Below are 20221 nucleotides of genomic sequence, written 5' to 3'. Positions count from 1 at the left end.
GCTGTATTATCTGCGAATGAAACTATTTATTCATGGAAACCTAAAAAACAAAATAAAGCGAAAGCAAAGCCTCCACGGGACTGGGTGAAAGGCGCTCCACGCGTTGGTCGACTCCGCCCACCATACGAGGCAGAATTAAAAAAAAAAAGGCGGGAGCCGGACGTTAATTCGTTTTAATTGGGGAAATCGGCCGCACATGCCAATAAGTCACTGTTTCTAGGAATGCTAGGAACGTGTGGATCGAGTACCCGCGGCAAAAAGACATGTTCAGAATCCTCTTCAGTGCACCTTTAAGCCTCGCCCCTCTTTCACCCCACAGCCAAAAAAAAAGCGGTTTTTCCCAGAATCGTAGAAAAAGAGCTGACAAAAAAAAAATGTGGACAAAACCGGGCCCTCTCGGTTCTTGGTAAACGTACTTGGAGACCTGGGCATTCCGCGTCATCCACCGAGGTGGCCAAGGTTTCGGTGGAAACGCAAGCGAACAAAGCGATCAGTTCGGAGCCGGTTCTACCGGTTATGCATGGTGTCACGTGTGTCATGGTTGTGGGCCACGTTGTATAGAAGCAAGTGTCATGCCACAAGCGCCGATGAAGAAGCGATTAGGCCTACTCTTCACTTCCGAGCGATTTTGGTAAGCAGAACGTTCCATTATATCGATGAATTTAAACCGTTTCTACGCATTCGATACACGTGTCTTTCATGATAAGAAAATATTAGCGTATCTTGGCAGTTTATTTTGCCCTTCTAACTCTGACCGTCATCAATCCACGTGTTTATCCTAGTCACAATACCTTTGCTGCGTTTATTTCTCCATTAGCGCTCCTTTTCGCAAAGAAAAGGTGGCGCCACGTGCGTGTTTCTTTTAGTTTTCATGTAGTGTCGTAGTAAATGATGTCGTTTGGCGCAGAACTATATAACACGCAATAAAACAGGGCAAAACGTTGGGCATGTTGGTATTGATTCATAATTGATACTTGAGCGCAAAAAGACAAGCACACGTGAGGAAGGCCGCTCACTAGCAACAAAGGCGATTTATTTCCGCGCTCAGAATAAATCGGAGTCAGGAAAAACACCACAGAAAGAAAAAGGAACAAAAAAGAGGCCGGGGGAGGGAGGGGATGAAGAGGCAAGAAAACAAGACAAAAAATTGATTAGCCGTTACTATCCAAAAATGTAAGTTCTTTCCCCGATAACAGAAAAGATGGTTCACTGACGCATTCTCCTGTCTTGGCAATGTGATATACGCCGCCACAATCTCTCTAGTTCTCCGATCGCGATGCACAAAGATTATCGTAGTTCGCTTTTGTTCAGCCTGGCAGGATTTGTTTTTTTAGCGGTGTTTTTGTACATGACTTGCAAGGTGCGTGCCCGTGCCATTTTCTAATGCTCTTCGGTGTTCTGCGAGGCGTGTGTTGATGCAGCGACCTGTTTGACCAATATATATACACAGCGTTGCATGTGGCAGGAATCATGTACACCACGTTGGGATTGCAGGCGATGAACGGATTTGCATGTCTAATGTCGCGGAAGCGTATTGTTGCGGAACACTACCGAGTCACCGAGCCATTTCGCGGAGCTGACGAAAGGCAGCCATACTGCGCATGCGCGAGGAGCAGTGACGTCACACGGCGCACAGCTGGGGCGCCGCCGCCACGCTCACCAGTTGCGCATGCGCAGTAGCGGCGCATAGCTAGCGTGCCGGGGCCGCTGCCGCGCGCTCACAATCGCCTCTCTCTCTCCTCGTTGCTTTCGCAATCCTCCAGGTTTAACCGGAGCTAAACCACTGCCAATTTTTGACCTTTTGAGCCATCTTCTCGCATACCCTGGAAATCACGTAATGAGGGTAGCCATCTTTCTGTGGTGTTTTTCCTGACTCCTATTTATTTTGAGCGCGGAAATGAATCGATTTTGGGGCTAGTAAGCGCTTGTCCTGTGCGCCATTCCTCACGTGTGCTTGTTTTTTTGCGCTCAAGTATCCATTATGAATGGGTGTGGCTGTGTACGTGTGTGTGTGTGTGTGAGAGCTGGGGGGGGGGGGTGATGCAACACGAAGGAGCCCCTCCAGCCAATGGCGACGACCGATTCTACACTCTCCCCACTGGCCGATCCCCCGTGGGCTGCTAGTGTGAAATATTGCAGGGGGTGGCAGATGATTGGGGTATAACCATGGCTTAATCGGATTAACCACGGTGCCATTAAAATCGTGTATACGCCAAGCGGGCTTCTTTGAAGGGCATCTGCCTTTCATTCTTGATTAGTATCCGACTATAATACTTGTGACGCCTCAACATGAAAGGCCGTATTACGGACACCTGACTAAATACAGACTTCAGTTAGCCGAGTGCTTACCTTTTTTTTTTTGCTTTCATAGTAGGCCATTTATTTTATCTGATCGTAACAGACTCATAGACATCTTCCTTTTTTTTTCGCGGAGGATGCGGCGGTGAATTGCAAGGAAATTTATTGTATTACTAGGTGTCCCGAGGGTCCCCTTGGGTACCTGCCTCCATCCCAGTCCATTATTTTCTTCCTTAAACGCTAAGAGCCCTAGCTTTACAAGACGTTAATTTCTCAGACACGGAACAATAACCACAGCGATCGGCTCGACCGAGTCGCGTTCGGAACACCCGAATCGGACGACGTAAACGGCAGAGTCGTGTTCAGCGGAAATCGCTAGCAGCGATCGCTCTCCGGTCGCATCAACGCAACTCCTCGCGGGTGGGCATTCAATCTCTCCCCTCGGTAAGGCAGCATTGGGAAAGGTGCGACAACGCATGCGGTCCGCCTCGCATCAGCACGGAACGAACCGCGCGGAAAAGGCCGGCAACGGCGCGCCAACGTATTCTCGTATCAGCGCGCGAGCCCGCCAGCGGGAGCCAAAATGGCGGCCGCTGCGCTCGGCGTCAAGCGAGCACCGCGCTCCAGCGATCACGAGCGCTTCGTGATGGTTCCCTTCTCTGTCCCTCGCTCCAAGTCGAAAGGGGGGGAGTATCCAGGTGTGTAACTTTCGCATCGCGGAGCGAACGAGGGGTGGTCCGCCGTATGGGGGGAGAATGCAGAAGAGGGGGAAACAGAGTGAGGACCGCCTCGGAGCAAAGCACCGCCCTCGCATTAGGGCCGGCCCTTCCGGCCCCCTCCGAAGCTCTGCGGCCGCGCGCGGCGAGCGTTCAGCGAATGCTCCTCAGTAGACGGCGGACCGTGCGCCCTCATCCGTGCGCTTTCGTCAGCGCTCCTGCCGTGCCGTGCGCGAGTGTGTGTGTGCGTGTGTGATAGATGCGAGGTGTATCGCGTCCGGCTTGCCACCGCCAGGGTGTCGTGAGGACAACAGCAGAAAGAAAAAAGCCGCAGCGGAGCGATCTGCAGAGGACCTTCCTCTTAGCAGCTGCCTCTTTTCTTCTCGGCCGGCTAAGTGTCGCCGACAGGTGTGACAGAAACGTGTTTTCTACTTTCGGCTCCTGCTAGTGCACCCCAGATTCACGCCGACTGGTGCCGCCCAGTCATCGCGATAAGCGACCTATTACGCTTGCTGCTGCTGCTGCTGCTGCTGCTACACCCAGCACGAAGCCACTGGCTTTGAAACGATCGAAGGATAACGGACCGCGCTGGCGGTTGAGTCTATCAAGGGATCTGCAAAGAGGGAGCCACCATCAGCGCTGATAGCGCGAGTACGTCGTCGGTCCTGAGCTCGTTTTCGTCGAGTTGTGTGCGAGACGCAACAACGGTGCCCCTCCCCGGATTCGGCCTGGTGCCCGCGGCGAGCGACGGCGGTTCGGCGCCGGTGCACGGAGGACAGGCAGTGCTGTGCGGCAGCAGCGACGGCGCTGCCCTGGAGGGCAACTCGTTCCCGGCTCTGGGCGGAGCAGACTGGCCGTCGAACGCGGGCCGCTGCTGGATGCAGGCGCCCCACTCGGCGCCCAGCATGGCTCTCAGCACCATACGGCCACTCTTCGCCGGCTACCCCTTCCAAGGTGAGTGCTCCGGCGCATCGACTACTAATCTGTCTCCTCGCGCCTCAATTCCGGATGCCAATGTAGCGCGCGTAACCGCACAATGCCAACAGATCACGGAATTTGGCATCCCTATGGCACCGTTAGCTTCTTATTAATTCGTGGAATCCCCCAACGTCATCTGCAACGTCATCATGAGCGTGGGAGTAGGTTGACAAGATTGAAACAAATGTAAACCAGCACTAGAAGAAATACAGAACTGGGGACAGTCAACTACATTAATAAATGCGGAGAGAATACCAACTATCCTTATTCTCAGACAGGGCATATACACGTAATATAGAGCTTATTTGCAGAAACGTACAGGTATGAAAAATATGAGTGGGGAACACAGTTGGAGCATTCATTTATTGATTACTCCGTTATTATTTGTGACAAGCGCAGTTTTTCTCTCTCTTTAACTAGTTTTCGTCTGCGCCTACAATATCCCAATGTTGTTGTGCAATTTAGTAGAGAAATAACCAAGAAATTTGCAATTTTCTGCGTGAAGTTTGTTCCCTCTCGTATTTTTCATACCTGTACCTTTTAGACACCGCATCTTGCCATGCCACTTGTTTTATCGGGCCATGTCGCCGTACAGTGGTGCTGTCAGAACCTTCTGGAAGCTGCGTCCGACGCGTAACATAAGTAACGGTGCTCAGTAAGGCTGCGCAGTCGCATACGTTTCAGACTATCCATTCTTCTTTGTACGGTGTATGTCTTTCGCAACCAGTGGAAATATATGTTTAGTTGAACGCCATATATGCAGGAGAGCAGCTAGCCGGTGTGGCGTTGGAATATCTGAAGTAAACAAAACAATCACATATCTGCAAAGCTCAAACATTTCAGCTGGCCACAGAAAGTCCCGCACGGATACACTGGGCCAACGAGGGTACCACGTGGATGCTGTAGTATATCTTTTCACGCAGGGTTTAGAAACTTAAGAAAGGTGTCTGACAGCTGCCTCCGATAAAGGGATTATGCAGATAGCCGCGTTTCGTGAAGCGGGTGTATTTCCTTGCCTTTACTGCCAAACGTTCACACACCATTCGTTAGCCCATGCTTCGCGTGCTCTCCAGTTGCTAAAAGAACACCGCTTAGCTACCTCCATTATTCTTGGCAGGATTAAGAAAAGGACGATGCCGGTCTGAAGATATGCAGCAGGTGCACTGGAAAGTCCCAAGTGAAGCCAATAAGGTTGAAACACTGCTGTGTTTGTTTTTGTGCGTTCCCTGGTTCATATTTTTTTCTTGTATCTTCTCCACTTGAAGACACGCTCGGGATGTTAGCATATATGTTCGCTGCGTCGCTGACTGTGAAGGTGGTTATGACTGTACGCTTTGTAACGCTCGGTCCCCGGGGTTTACCCCGCAACCCACCGACAAAGATTAAAATATAAAAAAAAATAGATTTGGACAATAGCTGACCATGTTGACGCTAGAGCTTTTTTCCTATGTTATGTTTACGCCCCTGTAACTCAAGCAGTTCTGGCTACTGTTCAGAACATTGCGTTTCAACTTTCCAACAGCAGCTGAACTTTTTCCGGAAGCTGGATTATCACATCCTTTACTTGACCATGCGTGCGATTTGCCGCATGTTAAGAAATGAGATATGGTTTCATCGTTCCACTGACATTTATGCAAATTTTATACTTTGTTTCACTAAATTGCGATTCATGCGCAGGTTTTTCACTTTGCGCACGCCTGCACTGAATGCATGCAGTGGCCGCTATGCTGATGTCTACGGTGTATGGCAAAAGGCCTCGCTCATGCGCTTATCACGTCCTCTGACGTGCACCGTTGAAGTTGCGCGCTGTGCACCATCATAGCGTCCATGACTTGAAGTGCTAATAAGCACGTGCGTTTGGCTGCATCACTCGATCGGGATTTTCTTTACGCATCTTCTTGTGAAAATTGCCGATTTGCGTCACACTAACTAGCTGGGCCAGCGATGTTTCGCGAGATGAAAGGAACAAATGGCTGCCATCCCAGTTGAAGGCTTACCTTGCATGCCTATTCTTAAAAATACGCAAGAAAGAAAAACAATGAAGCAAGGGCTAAATTAACATCTTTTTGGTTCATCCTGCAGCCACAGCGAACAGGATGCACATACATAAATAATTAGAAAACGATGGTTATGCGATTAAAGATGTTCTTACATGCATTTGTCACTTGAGTGAAATGACAAGAATATTTGTAGGAGTAGCACATTTTCAGTGCACTTTGCATGCAAATTAAAGCATATGTAATGTGCATAATCAGACATTTATATCATCAATTAATAACAACCATCTCGGATAACTTTTCGGGGAGCCCTAAAATCATTTTTTTTTTCTTTCAAAATCACTTAGCAAAAGGGGAGATTTGGGATTTATATGTTTAAGGTCATAGTGCAGATTCATGGTGCTCCTTAGCTTCCCCGAGCGCAGACAAAATGAAGAGAACACAAACATAGTGTTCTCACATATTTTGTTGTTTTTGATTTTTTTTATTAGTCCAAAACAGTTCACTTGATTTGTTTGACCCATTCCATTTTTAAGAAATCGGTTAGGCGAGCATAAACCTTACCTTCGTATAAGATTTATATGGTTGGTTTGGTTTATGGCGTTTAACGTCCCAAGCTACTCAGGCTATGAGACGCTGTAGTGAAGGGCTCCGGAAATTTCGACCACCTGGGGTTCTTTAACGTGCACTGACATCGCACAGTACATGGGCCTGTAGAATTTCGCCTCCATAGAAATTCAACCGCCGCAGCCGGGATCGAACCCGCGTCTTTCGGGTCGGCAGCCGAGCACCATAACCACTGAGCTACCGCGGCGGCTGTAAGGTTTATATATTTATTATCCTATCGGATATCGTACAACATATAATGACATATACTATAACCTTGATGTATAATACTAGATTTTCTTGAACAATAGAGTAATAAAATTGCGAAGTTTAAGAAAGCATCCGACAAATTTACTTAGTTTCGTGGGTAGCTTATCAACATGTGTATACCGGAGTAGATCGCTCTGACACCAGTCATTGCTTTAATTCTGATGAAGTTTATTCACATACAACCGTATTGATTATGTGGGTGCTTTTGCGGGTTTGGGTGTAATATGACAAAAAGGAACAGCGCAAACACAGAACGAAATAAGGATGAGCAACACAGGCACATTGTGGCTTCAGATAATTGTTTAACAATTATGTATCACGAAGTTTAACATGAGCCGTTGGTGTGCAGCAAGGATCTGTAGATGGTTTTAACGTGAAATCGGGGTGCCGTCTTTCGGCGCAGAGGCTATAGCTTCCGCAGCGTGCGCGGGTATACCGGATGGCGATAAAAGGATTAGCGAAGCGCCGAGTCTTTTGCTATGCTTTCTGATAGGGCGGCAACTATGACATTGGTGCATACTATGTATACTGGAACTACTGTTATTCAATCCTTAGAAAAATTACTAATGCTTAAAGCCGGTCAGCCCAACATTTAGTTATGTTAACGCACTTTTTGCATCCACATTGCTTACGCAAAAAAGAGTGACGAGTACTTATTAATGAAATCAAAATATGAGTGTTCTGAAACAGCCCAATTATAAAATATTTATTTCGGAATGCTATTGTTATTTTACGCTTTATAATCACCGTAGTTCCTCCGCAGTGTCCTCATTTCTCCGAAATCCAGTTAGTGCGACAGACAAGATGCGCTTACGAATAAATCTTCCAACGTACACTGATGTAAGACAAAAGTGTTTAATAGTTGAATTCAACTGGTGAACAGCAGTTTAAACTGCCCGCGTTATAGTTGAAACACCAGTCAGTGGGTAAATGCAGTGTCACTTTCAGCGACTGGCGTTTGGATTGTGAACTGTTACTTCCGCAGAGCGCTTCTGCACAGCAAAACAAAGAGGTCGTTCGGAATCGATGTCGGCGAAAGACGTTTAAAAAATGTTTTTATAATTCTAAAGATATCTATCTCAATAAAAAATTGGCTGGCGGATTAACATTGCTAATCACGAAGTAGTGTGCGAAAGCACGGTTTTTGCAGGTGGAAATCACCGCCACGCGCCTCGAAGCGCGATTGAGGTGTCCACTGACCCAGGGAGCAAGTCAAGTTATGCGCCTTTACTTCTGAGACTCTCTCACAGCCTCCACGCAAAAAGTGGGATTTTGCGGGGGAGGTGGTTAATAGTGCTTTTGCATTAAAAAAGTTTGGGGGACCCTTAGTGGGGCTTTGAAACACCTTCCAAGGAGAGCAGATTGACTCTCTCCATCACTGCATTGCGTTGTTATGAACACCTGAGCCAAATAATACATTTCTACACGCAGCGGAGAACACTCAATCACGCGCAAAAGTTGGCGGTCTCTTCCGGCGACTTTTCCACGCTAGCACCCTCCTCCGTCGCACGTTTCTGCGTATACCAGTTCAGAGATGGCTATTGGTTAGATTCTTTGTGACGTCAGGCAGCTACCATGGCCGATCAGATCATCCGATCAGAGCCGCGATGCTCCGCCCCCCCCCCCCCCCCCCCCCCCCCCGGAGTGAGGCCGGCGGAGAAGCGCCGACCTTTCAGTGTGCAGAGTGCCGACAAGAGACGGAAAGGCGCGAAGATATTGAGATTCAGATTTTGACTGCAGCTAACTAAGATTTTACAAAACGCATTATAGACATTCTTGCAGATAGATATTCGTGATGCAGCGTCCTTTAACATCCCAGGTGTACTGCAACTTTATTGATCCCCTTTAAGTTCCACCTTTCGGAGTATGACGCGTCAGGGGATCGTCTTGGCCACATGGACAGTGTTTCCTCTGCCACAGTCACAATCATTATGTTAAAGACCACACGACGCACATAAATGCTCCGCTTTAACTAAGCCGTTGAACGTTCCTGCGTGGCGTATCAGTAGCGTATCTGACACCCATGCACCGCTGGTGTGGCTGGCGCCATCTATGAGAGCCTTTTGTAGCAGCCACCTTTCCGAACAATCCGGATTTTCCCGTCACACCGACGGCAACGACGACACCGGCTTTTCTGCGACACGAGGCACTTACGATGTCGAGTAAAAAGAATATTTGAGAAGTTTACTGGCACGTTTGAAACAGCTTTCGTCTCGAGTTCTCACAAAGATCAGTACTCTTGACGACCCGACTTGCTCGTTAAAGTACTCCTTTTTCCCCCAGAACAACAGCTGAGTACAATTTCTTGCCACAGAATATTTTACAAGCGGGCAATGTTCATCATTCGAAAATTCATTGTCCCGTTACTTATCACCCGATCAGAAATTCGCTGCCTCGTGTTATTACATTCTTGTTATGCTACTTATCCTCGTGTTCGTGGTGGCTTGAATACAGTGCTGCGAAAGTTTCGTGTCAGTTCTTTATTCTGTAGGTCTTAAAATATTTTATGTTTGTGGCTATAAGCACTTGCTAAGAAATATACTGCGTTTCCAACTCACCCTGTGTGGCCTTATAGTATCATTAAATGAATATTCTAAAATTATAAGCCTAGGCAAGCATGAAGCACGCGCAACATTGAGACAAGCAGAATGCAATAGACGTTTTCCATCAGCCGAGGGCGTTGTCGAAGCGCCTCCTCCCTGGACTGTCGGAAACCGGTTCCGCTGCTGCTTCCACCGTGCTAACACCAGCACTAGCACCAGCGTGGAACGGTGCTAGCACCAGCATAACCAACTCGCCCAGCTTTCCGTACTCCAGATGGAATTTACGCACGTTGGAGAAGTACGTGAGGGTGCATATTCGAGGCAAATGCATTGTGCAACGAGCGTTGCTGTGTACATATATCTCTAAAGTAGCATAGCGCGCACCGCTACCGTGATCCGCTTTCGCGGGGCACCACTGTGTACGCGCTGATTGGTCCCGACGTGGCAGGAGCGCACGCAGGTCACGGGAACGTGGCGTCATCTGTCGCCCCCATGGCGTTCTGAGCGCGCACAGTGGCGCCTTGCGGAAGCGGATCACGGTAGCAGATCGCGCTATGCTACTTTAGAGCATAACGGTAAAAGCGCCCGTGTGGCAGCCTGAGGACCACATGCACTAATGTGGTGGTGTGGCACTCGCTCATAGTGAGATGTGCATTGTCGAAGTGCAGTTGCCCCAGGCTGACAGAGCGATTAAGCGCATGCTGCAATCTTCTTTTCAGCTTTGGTCTATAAAGGCTCTTGCTCGCAGTTCTCTGAGGCCAGATGTAGCAAAAAAAAAAAATCTCGGGACGAGCATTTAAATCGCGGAAAGTGATCCGTCGAGCAACCGAGGCCGAGACTGACACATTATTGGTGCTTTTTTTGGATTATGCAACTATATCGTACGGAATTTCCCCGCAGTACAGGGCGTCCGCGTCGTCGAAAGTGCGGCGTTAAGTGATGACATGTTTCTCTTGTCAAATTGGCGACAGTGTTTCCGAATCGAACTAGCAAATACACATAAAAGAAACCTTTCACACAGAAAATGAAAATATATGTCATGTGGCTTCCATTTCATAATTGATATTCGTTGAGTGCGTGTAATTCGCAGACAATAGATTTCCCTCATACAATGCGACAGATTCGAGGCACTGACGACGACACAGTGGGAATCAATTTTCTAGTCACCATATGCGGATTTAATGGGAGCACAAGCCCACAGGTATTCGGTGCGTCGCTCAATTGCTTTTCTAACGCTGAAAAAAAAAATTGAGAGGGCGCAAATGAGCACAAACGGAAGCGTTCCGCTGTTACGGTGGCTAGCGCCGTCTCAATACATGTAGTACATACACCGGCCAAATCTTTGACTAGAGGGCGGCATTGATAAATGCACCTTGTAAAAGGTTGCTTTTGGCTGAACCGCTAGCATATTCATGATGTAATCGACGCGTGAGGTGGCATTTGGAGGTTTTTTTTTTTTTCACGTGATATTCGAGTGTAGTACTTGCATGCTTGTATAACATTATTAGAAATCCGAATCGTCCGCATCTACGAAGAGTCAAAACAAGCGGCATACGCAGCAATGGCTCTGGTCCATATGGCCTCTTTTTCTGGGTAAACCACAACTCCTTACATGGCGGACAAGTCGTTATATTATATGGACATTATCTGGACAAAAAGAAACCATGAAATTCCATCTCGCGCGTCAATTACAGCGTGAATAAGCCAGCGGTGTAGCCGAAAAGAACCTTTTAAAAGGTGCATTTAGCGATGCAACACCCGAGCCAGTTAAAGATTTGGTCGGGTGTACAGTCGAGCGCGATTTGAAGGTTATCGTGCGAGCATCGACCGGGAACATGAACAGCGCCATGACCCACAATTCTCTGCCGAGGGGAGGGAGGTATCAGGCGAGCTTCCCTCACTCTTTTTGCTGTTCCTTCTGCAGCCGTCACTCCCTGCTGGGCTATCGGTTTTTTTTTTGTTGTGTGAACAGGCATTGATTGTAGTGCGCATGACGTATTTTTCGGTGTTATCTGGTGAACAAAGACGATATGACGAGGCGATGCTGCGTTGGCATATTTTTTCCAACTTCAAAGTCGTTAAAATCAAGAAGTGCCAAGCACTGGCTTTAACAGATATTCTCCACCAATATTGTTATCGCCTGCTTAGATACGAGGTAACCAAGTCCACACTCTATCGCAACAAATTGAAAGCTTAGAATAGAGAGGAAGGGCGGTGGGTTCGTCGCAGGGGTGATGGTTGTTGTATGGAACAGCGAACGAGGGAGAGAAGTGTGCGAAATCATGATTTTCCCGTTCCAAAACCGGCCGCCAGGTGCCTGGAGGGCTAGGCTGGTCGACGCTCGCGCGATAACCTTCAAATCGCGCTAGACTGTACATAGGTTGCACCGACGTCATAGCGACCGCTTCGTTCGCGACTGGAAGAACGATGGGAACCTGGTTTTCTAACCTGGTTTTCTGCGTAGTTTTCTAATCCGCTAATCGTCGCCTGCTCCTTCCTGCACTGCAGAAGCTATGCCTTAATCATGGTGCCGATGACGTCACGTGCAACCGCAGGTCAATTCAAACAAGGGGTCTTCTGGCGTCACCAGCGCTTTTATTTGAAACGGTTGTGTTGTACTGCATCGATTTTAGTTGGAAACAAGAACACCTGAAGAAGGAATGGATGACACTGACGTTGCAGAGAAACAGTTGAAGAAAAGAGCAGTGGACTGTTCGAACAGTGCTTGACACAAAATGGGTGTGGGTGATGATAGGGCTCTGAATCTGTCGCGCAGCAACGACCCTGCTGAGCTCATCACATTGGTGAGCCTTCTACAGAACACAGTGGCGCTGAATTTGTTTAACATTGAGTGTTGAGCGTAAACAATCACATGTTAAGCACGATGAAGTGCATCTTTAAAGCTGGAAACAAACCAATGACATTCACCGCAAGGCATAAGTCAGAGATTAGTGTTCGGGTTTGCAACGGCACTGTACCTATAGATGTGCCTTCTGAAAAGTCTGGCAGACGACTCATTCACGGGCATCATGGCAGATGAAAGGGCCGGGCTGTCCCGCATCCGACCGCATAATGTTGTTACAAGCCAGGCAGCACTGCAGATTAAAAAAAATAGCTAGGACACTTCCTTTTTCTGGGTCGAAGAAACCGAAGAGGTCAAGTGCGCAGCGATATCCTTACCCAGTTCACCATTATACAGTTCACCATCTGTGTGTCCACCCGCAGATCCATATGTATAACATAACAAAAGGTGACATTTCCGACAACAGGCAGAAATCTGCAGCGCAGACGACAAAAGCCTCAAAGAGAAGAGAGATGAACGCTTCATGTGGATGATGATAACACAGATTTTGTGAATGTCAGGGATCGTCTGTTTATTATGGAAGACCCCTATACAGCTTTCGCTGTGAAATAAACATTCGAGGTTTATAATTACGTACTCTAAGCAGGAAGGAATAAAGAGCTTACTCCCTTTTTTACTCCCATATAGGCGTATTCGCGTTCAGAGTGTGCGGGATCAGGATCACAACCAGAAGCGAGCCTCACACTCAGCCATGCCCCGGCCAACGGCGTGGAAGGTAGTTCGCGCTAGCTGCGCAGAAGAGGCATACGCGAGGCAACATTCGGGTGCCCATCGACGTCACGAGCGTGACTCGCTGCGTGTACGCCCAGCCAACGATTTCCTTTCATGACGCCGCCCCACCGGTCGCCCCACTCATAAAGATATCACGACTCAAATTACTCTCAGCTGTACACGGCGTTGCTGCACCACTGAACTGACTGTTTCCTCATGCCGTATATGAAGCGACACACTTGAGGGCAGCCACTTTCATCAGTGAACTGCCATTACATTTGCGATCTTCGGTATTAATTTGTTTTTTGCGCTTCGAAGTTGCACAGCGGTTGTCACTTTTTTTTTTTTTGCGCCTCGGAAAGCTGGTGTCCATAATGTCCCATTCTGCAATTGGGTTAGAAACGCATTAATACATGTTTCAGAATCTCCAATCAATGAACGCATTCCTTTTCATGTATAGCGACGCTGGAAACAATGACTAGACTTGATCTATATGCGGACTGTCATTGAATTTCTTTCACAACTGTTTGAATATATTTGTTCGTAGAGGTACGCTGCATACTGCTTGCTTTTGCCTGTTGAGAATTTGCACTTTCTCAGGGGAGGCAAAAGCTCGTCCAGCTTTCAATCTAGCTCGTCACCCTCAGCCGTGCTTCGCGACGATAAGTAAAAGTACTTATCAGTGCCGCAGAACTGAGGAGCTCATTCCGTGTGGATGCGCGCGTGAAAAAAAAAAAGTTACTCATTATAAAACGCATAATTAAATTATGGGCCAGAGTCTGGAGGTTGAGAAAAGACGGAGCCGCCTAGGAGACCAGCATTTACCTATTGGCGTCGTGCAACGTCGTCCTTCGCCGTATCCATGTGTTCAGCTCCGACGTGAACTGTTCTCCCTTGCACCGAGATTTGCATATCAATACGTAAACTTCAGAGCTTGGGGCAAAGAAGGGTGCTGTGTTTTGATTTCTCGTCTGGTATGATCGAAAAGCATCACCTTAAATCGAGCAATGCTCGGACTTGAGCTGAAAAATAAAAGTTATCTCTCTCTCTCTCTCCTACACAAAATGTCTCACACACTGTGAGTCGAGACTTCTTAACAAACAAACGAGGGAATTTGCAGTAATCAAGCAGAACCGACACGCCCCGTCAGCTTATGGCGCAAGTAGATGTGTTTTTGCACTCAACAGATGAGACACGTCATTAAATTTATTATCAAAAAGAGGGCTGCTACATGAGCACTTTAACAAAGAAGCCTCTTTAGAATGAAAAGAACCCACGACTGGAGAGATTTGCGGAGAGGTAATTATTTCCAGCTTTGTGTACTTGTTTTCATCTTTGCTTAAAGTCAAGCGCTGGAACCTCGACCGGCGCACAAGGTTAACCCAATCTCCAGAACAGTGCCGTGGTCGTGTGGACAAACTAAAGGGGAGGCCAAAAGTCCCTCACTAGAGCACGTTTATAAAGTTTTGTTTCTGCGGAATGGGAGAGGGTGCGGGGATGTCGCCGTGCAGGGCGAGTGCCAGGAAATGCTCCTATCCTCCCTTCCCCCCCTCCCCCCCCCCTCCCAAACCGTCGTGCGGTTGAAGCGGCGGCGCTCACGACGCCTCAGGTGAAAATAGCCCGTACGTATGCATCTTCCGAGAACTTCGTGAGTAAGCGCGGCGCATGACAGCCGGAAGTCTTTCTTGAGAAAAAAGAGTAATAAAGCCCACGCAGTTGCATGAAATAATCGTACGTGCGGCCAACCTGTCTGCAGCACAGATATGTCGACACGCCTCAGAGAATTTCCTCCTAGAGATTACCACATCTCGCGAAATGAGCAAAAGTTCAAGCAGTCTAAAAGTTGTTTTCCAGGTTTTACCAAGCATTCAGAAAGACCTACGAAAATGCGCGTTCGAATATCTGTGCATACTGCCATCAAAGGCGTATATGATACATAATGGCCGTGACAAATGAAGGTGTTGCAACACGGTATCGCATGGGCACTCCCAATGGTCGTTGAACGCTCTTCACAATAGTCTAAGTTGGTTCCATTGCAAGAAAAAGACCTCTCCGAATAACCTCCAATTTTTCATTCTTTGAGCTAACTACCGCCATGTTATTTCAAGAGACGTTCTAATGACGTCACTGCATTTGACTCTCGACCGACCACCCGGGTTAGACACACACAAGAGGATATTGATTCTCAGTATATCTTCGTTTCGTGAACTGCACAACTGCATTTGACTCTTGATCAGACATCCCGGTTAGTTAAACACAATAGGATATTGATCGTCGGTATATCTTTGTTTCGTGAACTGCAGATGTACCTGCAAAATATGCTTTCAAGCAGTAGGAAAAAAAGAACAGGAAAACCTTCCTGCTAGGTCACTTGAATGACGAACCGTAGGCGCAATTCAGTGCCGAAAAAAAAAATTGGAACTGGAGAGATGAGGCGTTGTGTAAGCAAAGAGAAACCTCTCTTTGAAATCTGGGGTCAGTAACCGTTCAACGACCCCTGAGCAATGTCGGCATTAATGCGATATTCGTAGGACACTGGTGCGACATTGGTACGATATCGGTTCTGATACCTGGCACCACAATGGTGCCGACATCGGTGCCGAAATCCGCACGCGGGGCGAGCAACACCGTTACTCCCGCTCGTTCGCCCAAAATAAAAAGTTGAGCACCGGCGCGCGAATTGCGGCCGGAGTGTGGCCCCCTTTTCTTAGAGGAGGGCGGAAAGACGCGGTCTCCGCCGCGGTCGTCGTTCATGTATGTACACACGCTCTCTCGCGCTAATCGAGTTAAGCGAATCACTCAGCCGGCGGAGGAGGGGAAGCAACGGGCGGCGGCCGGCACTTTGAAAGGGATCCTCGCCGACGCTCCCACGGGGCCCGACGGGCCAATTACTCCCGCCAATTACGGGTTCCTCCTCTCCCTTGGCTCGCGTGCTACGAGCCCGGCTGCCTGCCTCCTGGCCGCACGAGCTGAGCAGACGGCACCGCAGACGACGACGCCGGTCGGGCACACGACGGATGGCTTAGCTAGATTACGTACACGCAGTGTCTCCAAAACGACCCGCCCGATTTCAAATGACCAAATTTTAAATTCGTACCACAACAGCCTCGAAAACTCGAAGAGGAACTTAATCGTTGGTTCATAACTCTCTTCCTCCACTGCCGAAATCTCGACTCCGGCTAACCTTTTTCGTGATATACATTTATTCATTGTACCCGCCGCGGTGGCTCAGTGGTTACGGCGCTCGGCTGCTGGCCCGAAAGACGCGGGTTCGATCCCGGCCGCGGCAGCCGAATTTCGATGGAGGCGAAATTCTAGAATCCCCTGTACTATGCGATGTCAGTGGACGCTAAAGAACCCCAGGTGGTCGAACCCTTCATTACGGCGTCCCTCATAGCCTGAGCTGCTTTGGGACGTTAAACCCCAATAAACCAAAACCAAACCATTTATACATTGTAAATTCATTAGGTGCGCTAAACTATTATGCGTTTACTGTTCTCTGTGAGCAACCCGAGAGGGACCTTTTCTGAAAGTTCAGCAGACTGGGTAGTTTGGTGAATTGGCGGTACTTTCCAGAAAATAGCTCAAACAGGGAGACGTATGCGACTAAACGCACTGCAAAGCTAGTGTATGTTCTATGTTCTAAAGATCGTTAGTCTCCAGTATTTCAGTCCGCCGGAATCTCTTTCGGGGCTCGCGTGAATTAGCTCAGAATTAAACTATAGGCTGGCTGAGCTATAGGCGTATTTCACAAGGCGATATCAAAATCAGTTATCTCGAGCAGCACGACAACGATCGGCAGTAGCAAAGATTTAATACCGGCATTGAAATTTCCGCACATCGAAAGAAATGCAGCTAGTGCCTTTGGTGCAGCGAATGTTCCAATGGAATCGTCGGCGGTGAATGCTTCCCAAGCACAGCTCCGGTTCTCGAGGCGGTGGTGGTGAAAAGCATTAATTTCGTTATATTTACGAAGAGGTGCTCGCGGTGAGACCTCTAGTGTGCCTCGTCTCTTACAATACAAGGCGGAGTTCCTCATTCCGGGATCCCGTTGGTCTTGACCGCTGCGCCGAACCAGAGCCTGTTGGGTCGATAGTTCCAGGTAGCCGAACAGGGCCGCCACCAAGTCATCTCGGCCCGCCGTAACCCCTTCCCCTACCCTGATTATTGACTTCATTTTCCTGTTACTCCTTTTTCTCCTACACCTTTACAATACCCTTATCCTGTCCCTCCAGTGCCAGATAGGAAACCGGTTTCTTCTTCCGGTTAACCTCCTTGCATTTCCTTCTCCTTAATGCTGCTTTTCACTTTTGTTTTCGATTTACGACATCTGCGTCACGTATAAGTGCGCGGAGGCACCGTTGATGGTAAGCGTAACAGAAAGAAAGCTAAGTGACGTTCCGAGTATACAATCTCACATGACCAAATCCTGACCAACTATAGAATGAAAGTGCTCGCCTGCTGGCAAATGTGAACCTACCATCTGTTGTCATGTGATCTTTCTGTCGGGTCCCGCCCGAAATAGAGGCGAGAAAAATTAGGAGTCATTTTGGCGACTAAAGTGGTGCAAGGCGAAAGCCTTAGTACAGCATTCTGTCACGAATGTGGTTGTGAATGATGATTCAAGTGCTGCCAGCGAATGACGCGTCCATTGGCTGTCTGCGTGTGTTACTGATGTGTGGTTAACATGTTAAGCTTCGCCTGTAAGAGTGGAACGCGACAGCGTCTTGCAACGCTGCCAGGGAGTCCACAGAACGCCATCGCCAATTCGGCTGTACGCCTTGCTGGACGGTAAATTTATTTTTTGAGGAAAGGAAATGTATCTCTCTCGCATATCTGGGTGGACACCTGCACCTCGCCGTAAGGGAAAGGGGGAAGATGGGAGTGAACGAAGACGCCGTATTAGCTAGACGCGCCTTTGTTCATTCCAAACCATTCAGCTGGCATTACGGAGTGGCTAGCGTGCTCGTATCGCACTCCGGAGACCCTGGTTCGATTCCCCAACTCGACCAATTTCGTTCTCGGTTTTATTGATTTATGCGGTCTAACTAGAAAGGTTAATTAGGCTATTTCATATTTATATTATTGTATTTCTATCCATTGTGTTCTGTCATTCACCTGTCAATTGTTGGAACTGTCTAGGATGTTCGACACAATGTATATGAAACGAGCAACGTCGAACTGAGTGGTGGGAGGATCTGATCTCGCTTCGGCGAGCGCGGCTTCGGCCGCTTATCCGATTTTTTCAGCAGCGTCCGCTCCGGCGGACGCAGTTGTTGCTGCGACGCGCGTCTTTTCTTGCCTTTTTCTCTTTCCTCTGATCTCTTACCTCTCCTCTATCTGCACGTTGGCAGCGGTGGTGGCTTGGCTAGAGCCAGTAGCAGGCCCGTGCAATTTCCTTTTCATCCTTCTCTCAGTCACAACAACAACAACAACAACTGAGTGGGGAAGTGCGTGGTGGTGGAGCGAACGCGGCTTCGTACTTATGTTTTTTCCAGCAGCGTCTCCTTCCGCGGACGCTGTTGTCGCTGCGGCGCGCGTCTTTTCTTTTCCTCTTTCTTCTGACCTCTTCATTCTCCTCTATCTTAATTAGGCTAATTGATTAATTAAGCAATTAACTAAACTCAGTCCAACTTAGTTGGAGCATCACTATACGATTCCTTTCATTGGTTGCATGGTTACTAGCCAAAGTACAATTGGCCCCATTTGAAATTCGCGCACTGTGACGTCACGAGCATTTCGACCAATTGAAAAGCGTGACATTTTCTGTCGAGAACTTCTGCTTACAACGATGAGGCATTAAAGGCTTCCGCCTTAAAATCTTTTATTTTTCCTGTTATACACCTTGAACATGGTTTCTAGTGTCATTTGAAGCCAGCAACTGTCCAACCACACAGCAGCAACAGCCATGTTACGAGACAGTAGCCGTCCAAGTCATTGTACCTGTTTTTTTTTCTGTTCAAGTAGAAGAAAAATAACAAAATTAGGAAGGTCGTGCAGTTTTTCCATGTGCAGGTATATGTAGCTGTTGTACATGTTACCCGTTTTATATATAGTGACCAGACGTTCTGTACAGGTGCCGTCAGAAGTAAATGGAAGGTAATATTAACGAAAAAATTTAATCATTGTCCCCCCCCAATTCACGCATCCTTGAAACATATGTGCAGCTTAATTGTGATTGTGCGAATTGCACTGTGCACCAACAAACGTGGACCATCCCCATGTTCATCTTAGGCCCGACTACAACGTGCCTGATACATTAGTTGGTTGGTTTATGGGGTTTAACGTCCCAAAGCGACTAAGGCTATGAGAGACGCCGTAGTGGAGGGCTCCGGAAATTTCGACCACCTTCAAAATTTTGTGCGTCTGTTGTATCAGTGAAGCATTGCATTCAAAGGATAAAGTAACGTGTATTTTCGAATCGACTGCTATCTGCACGCGCCGCGTATGCGTAAAAACGCGAATGGCTCAGCGTTAGCGTATACACCATTTTACAAGGAGCGGGCAGTACAGGCAGAAGTACACTCAAAGACATGCGCTGCGCGCGGAGCAACGTCTAGGTGCTTAGCCACCGGTTAAGTGTGTGTTTGCGTCCGTATAGCAAAAGCTGCAATGTTGCGCGCGACGCTACTGTCCTCTATAGACATGAACGTGAGCAAAGCGGAAGCTTTGGCTTCTTGGTGAGTCATGATTTGGAGGGGGGCTTAGCGCAGGAGAAAGAAGGACATGAGAGGGACACAGAACGCGCGTCAACTTTCAACTGAAAGAAGCGGAAGTGAGATCACGTACTCCAGGAATGAAACGCGCATGAGACGACCTATCCACTCATTTGAGGAGGCGGCAAGATATCAAGATAAACTGAACAGTGCCGGATACTGAGAACAGGATTTTTTGTACACAATAATGCCTTGGACCTTTTCTTTGGGATGACGCTCGTTCTGGCGAGCCAGGAGGCGTTCGTTAATGGTAATACGCTTGAGTATTGTTCGCACCCCTTCCTTTCCGAGAATACGAGCCAAGGTTGCGCGGGCACTTTTTACGCATTAAATACATACGCGTCTTTCACGCTGCCGTATGGTTGTGCTAGGCGTAGAATTTTTTTATTGCGTCTCTCTTGTTTTCAGGTGATACTTGGAATGAACAAACTGTAGTATCCTTTTCTTTGGAGGTCAGGGAAAAAATAGTCGCTGTATACGCTTTTACAACATCATGTAAAGCTGCGATCTCCACTGAACGCAG

General features: G+C 48.0%; 1 protein-coding gene across 1 annotated transcript in view; it reads left to right on the top strand.

Annotated features, from left to right (window-relative positions):
- Window positions 1-3753: 3753 nt before the first annotated feature.
- LOC149364061 (protein gooseberry-like) overlaps window positions 3754-20221 on the top strand; it is a 78440-nt gene continuing 61972 nt past the window's right edge. Inside the window, exon 1 of the mRNA XM_089574060.1 lies at window positions 3754-3968. Within this exon, the coding sequence (XP_089430186.1) occupies window positions 3893-3968 (76 nt within the window). The 5' untranslated portion in view covers window positions 3754-3892. The remainder of the gene's footprint in view (window positions 3969-20221) is intronic.

The sequence above is a fragment of the Amblyomma mixtum genome, chromosome 2 (genome assembly GCF_055824585.1).
Source record: "Amblyomma mixtum isolate Tamu chromosome 2, ASM5582458v1, whole genome shotgun sequence".
NCBI lineage: Eukaryota > Metazoa > Arthropoda > Arachnida > Ixodida > Ixodidae > Amblyomma > Amblyomma mixtum.
This window is presented reverse-complemented; position numbering and strand designations above follow the sequence as displayed.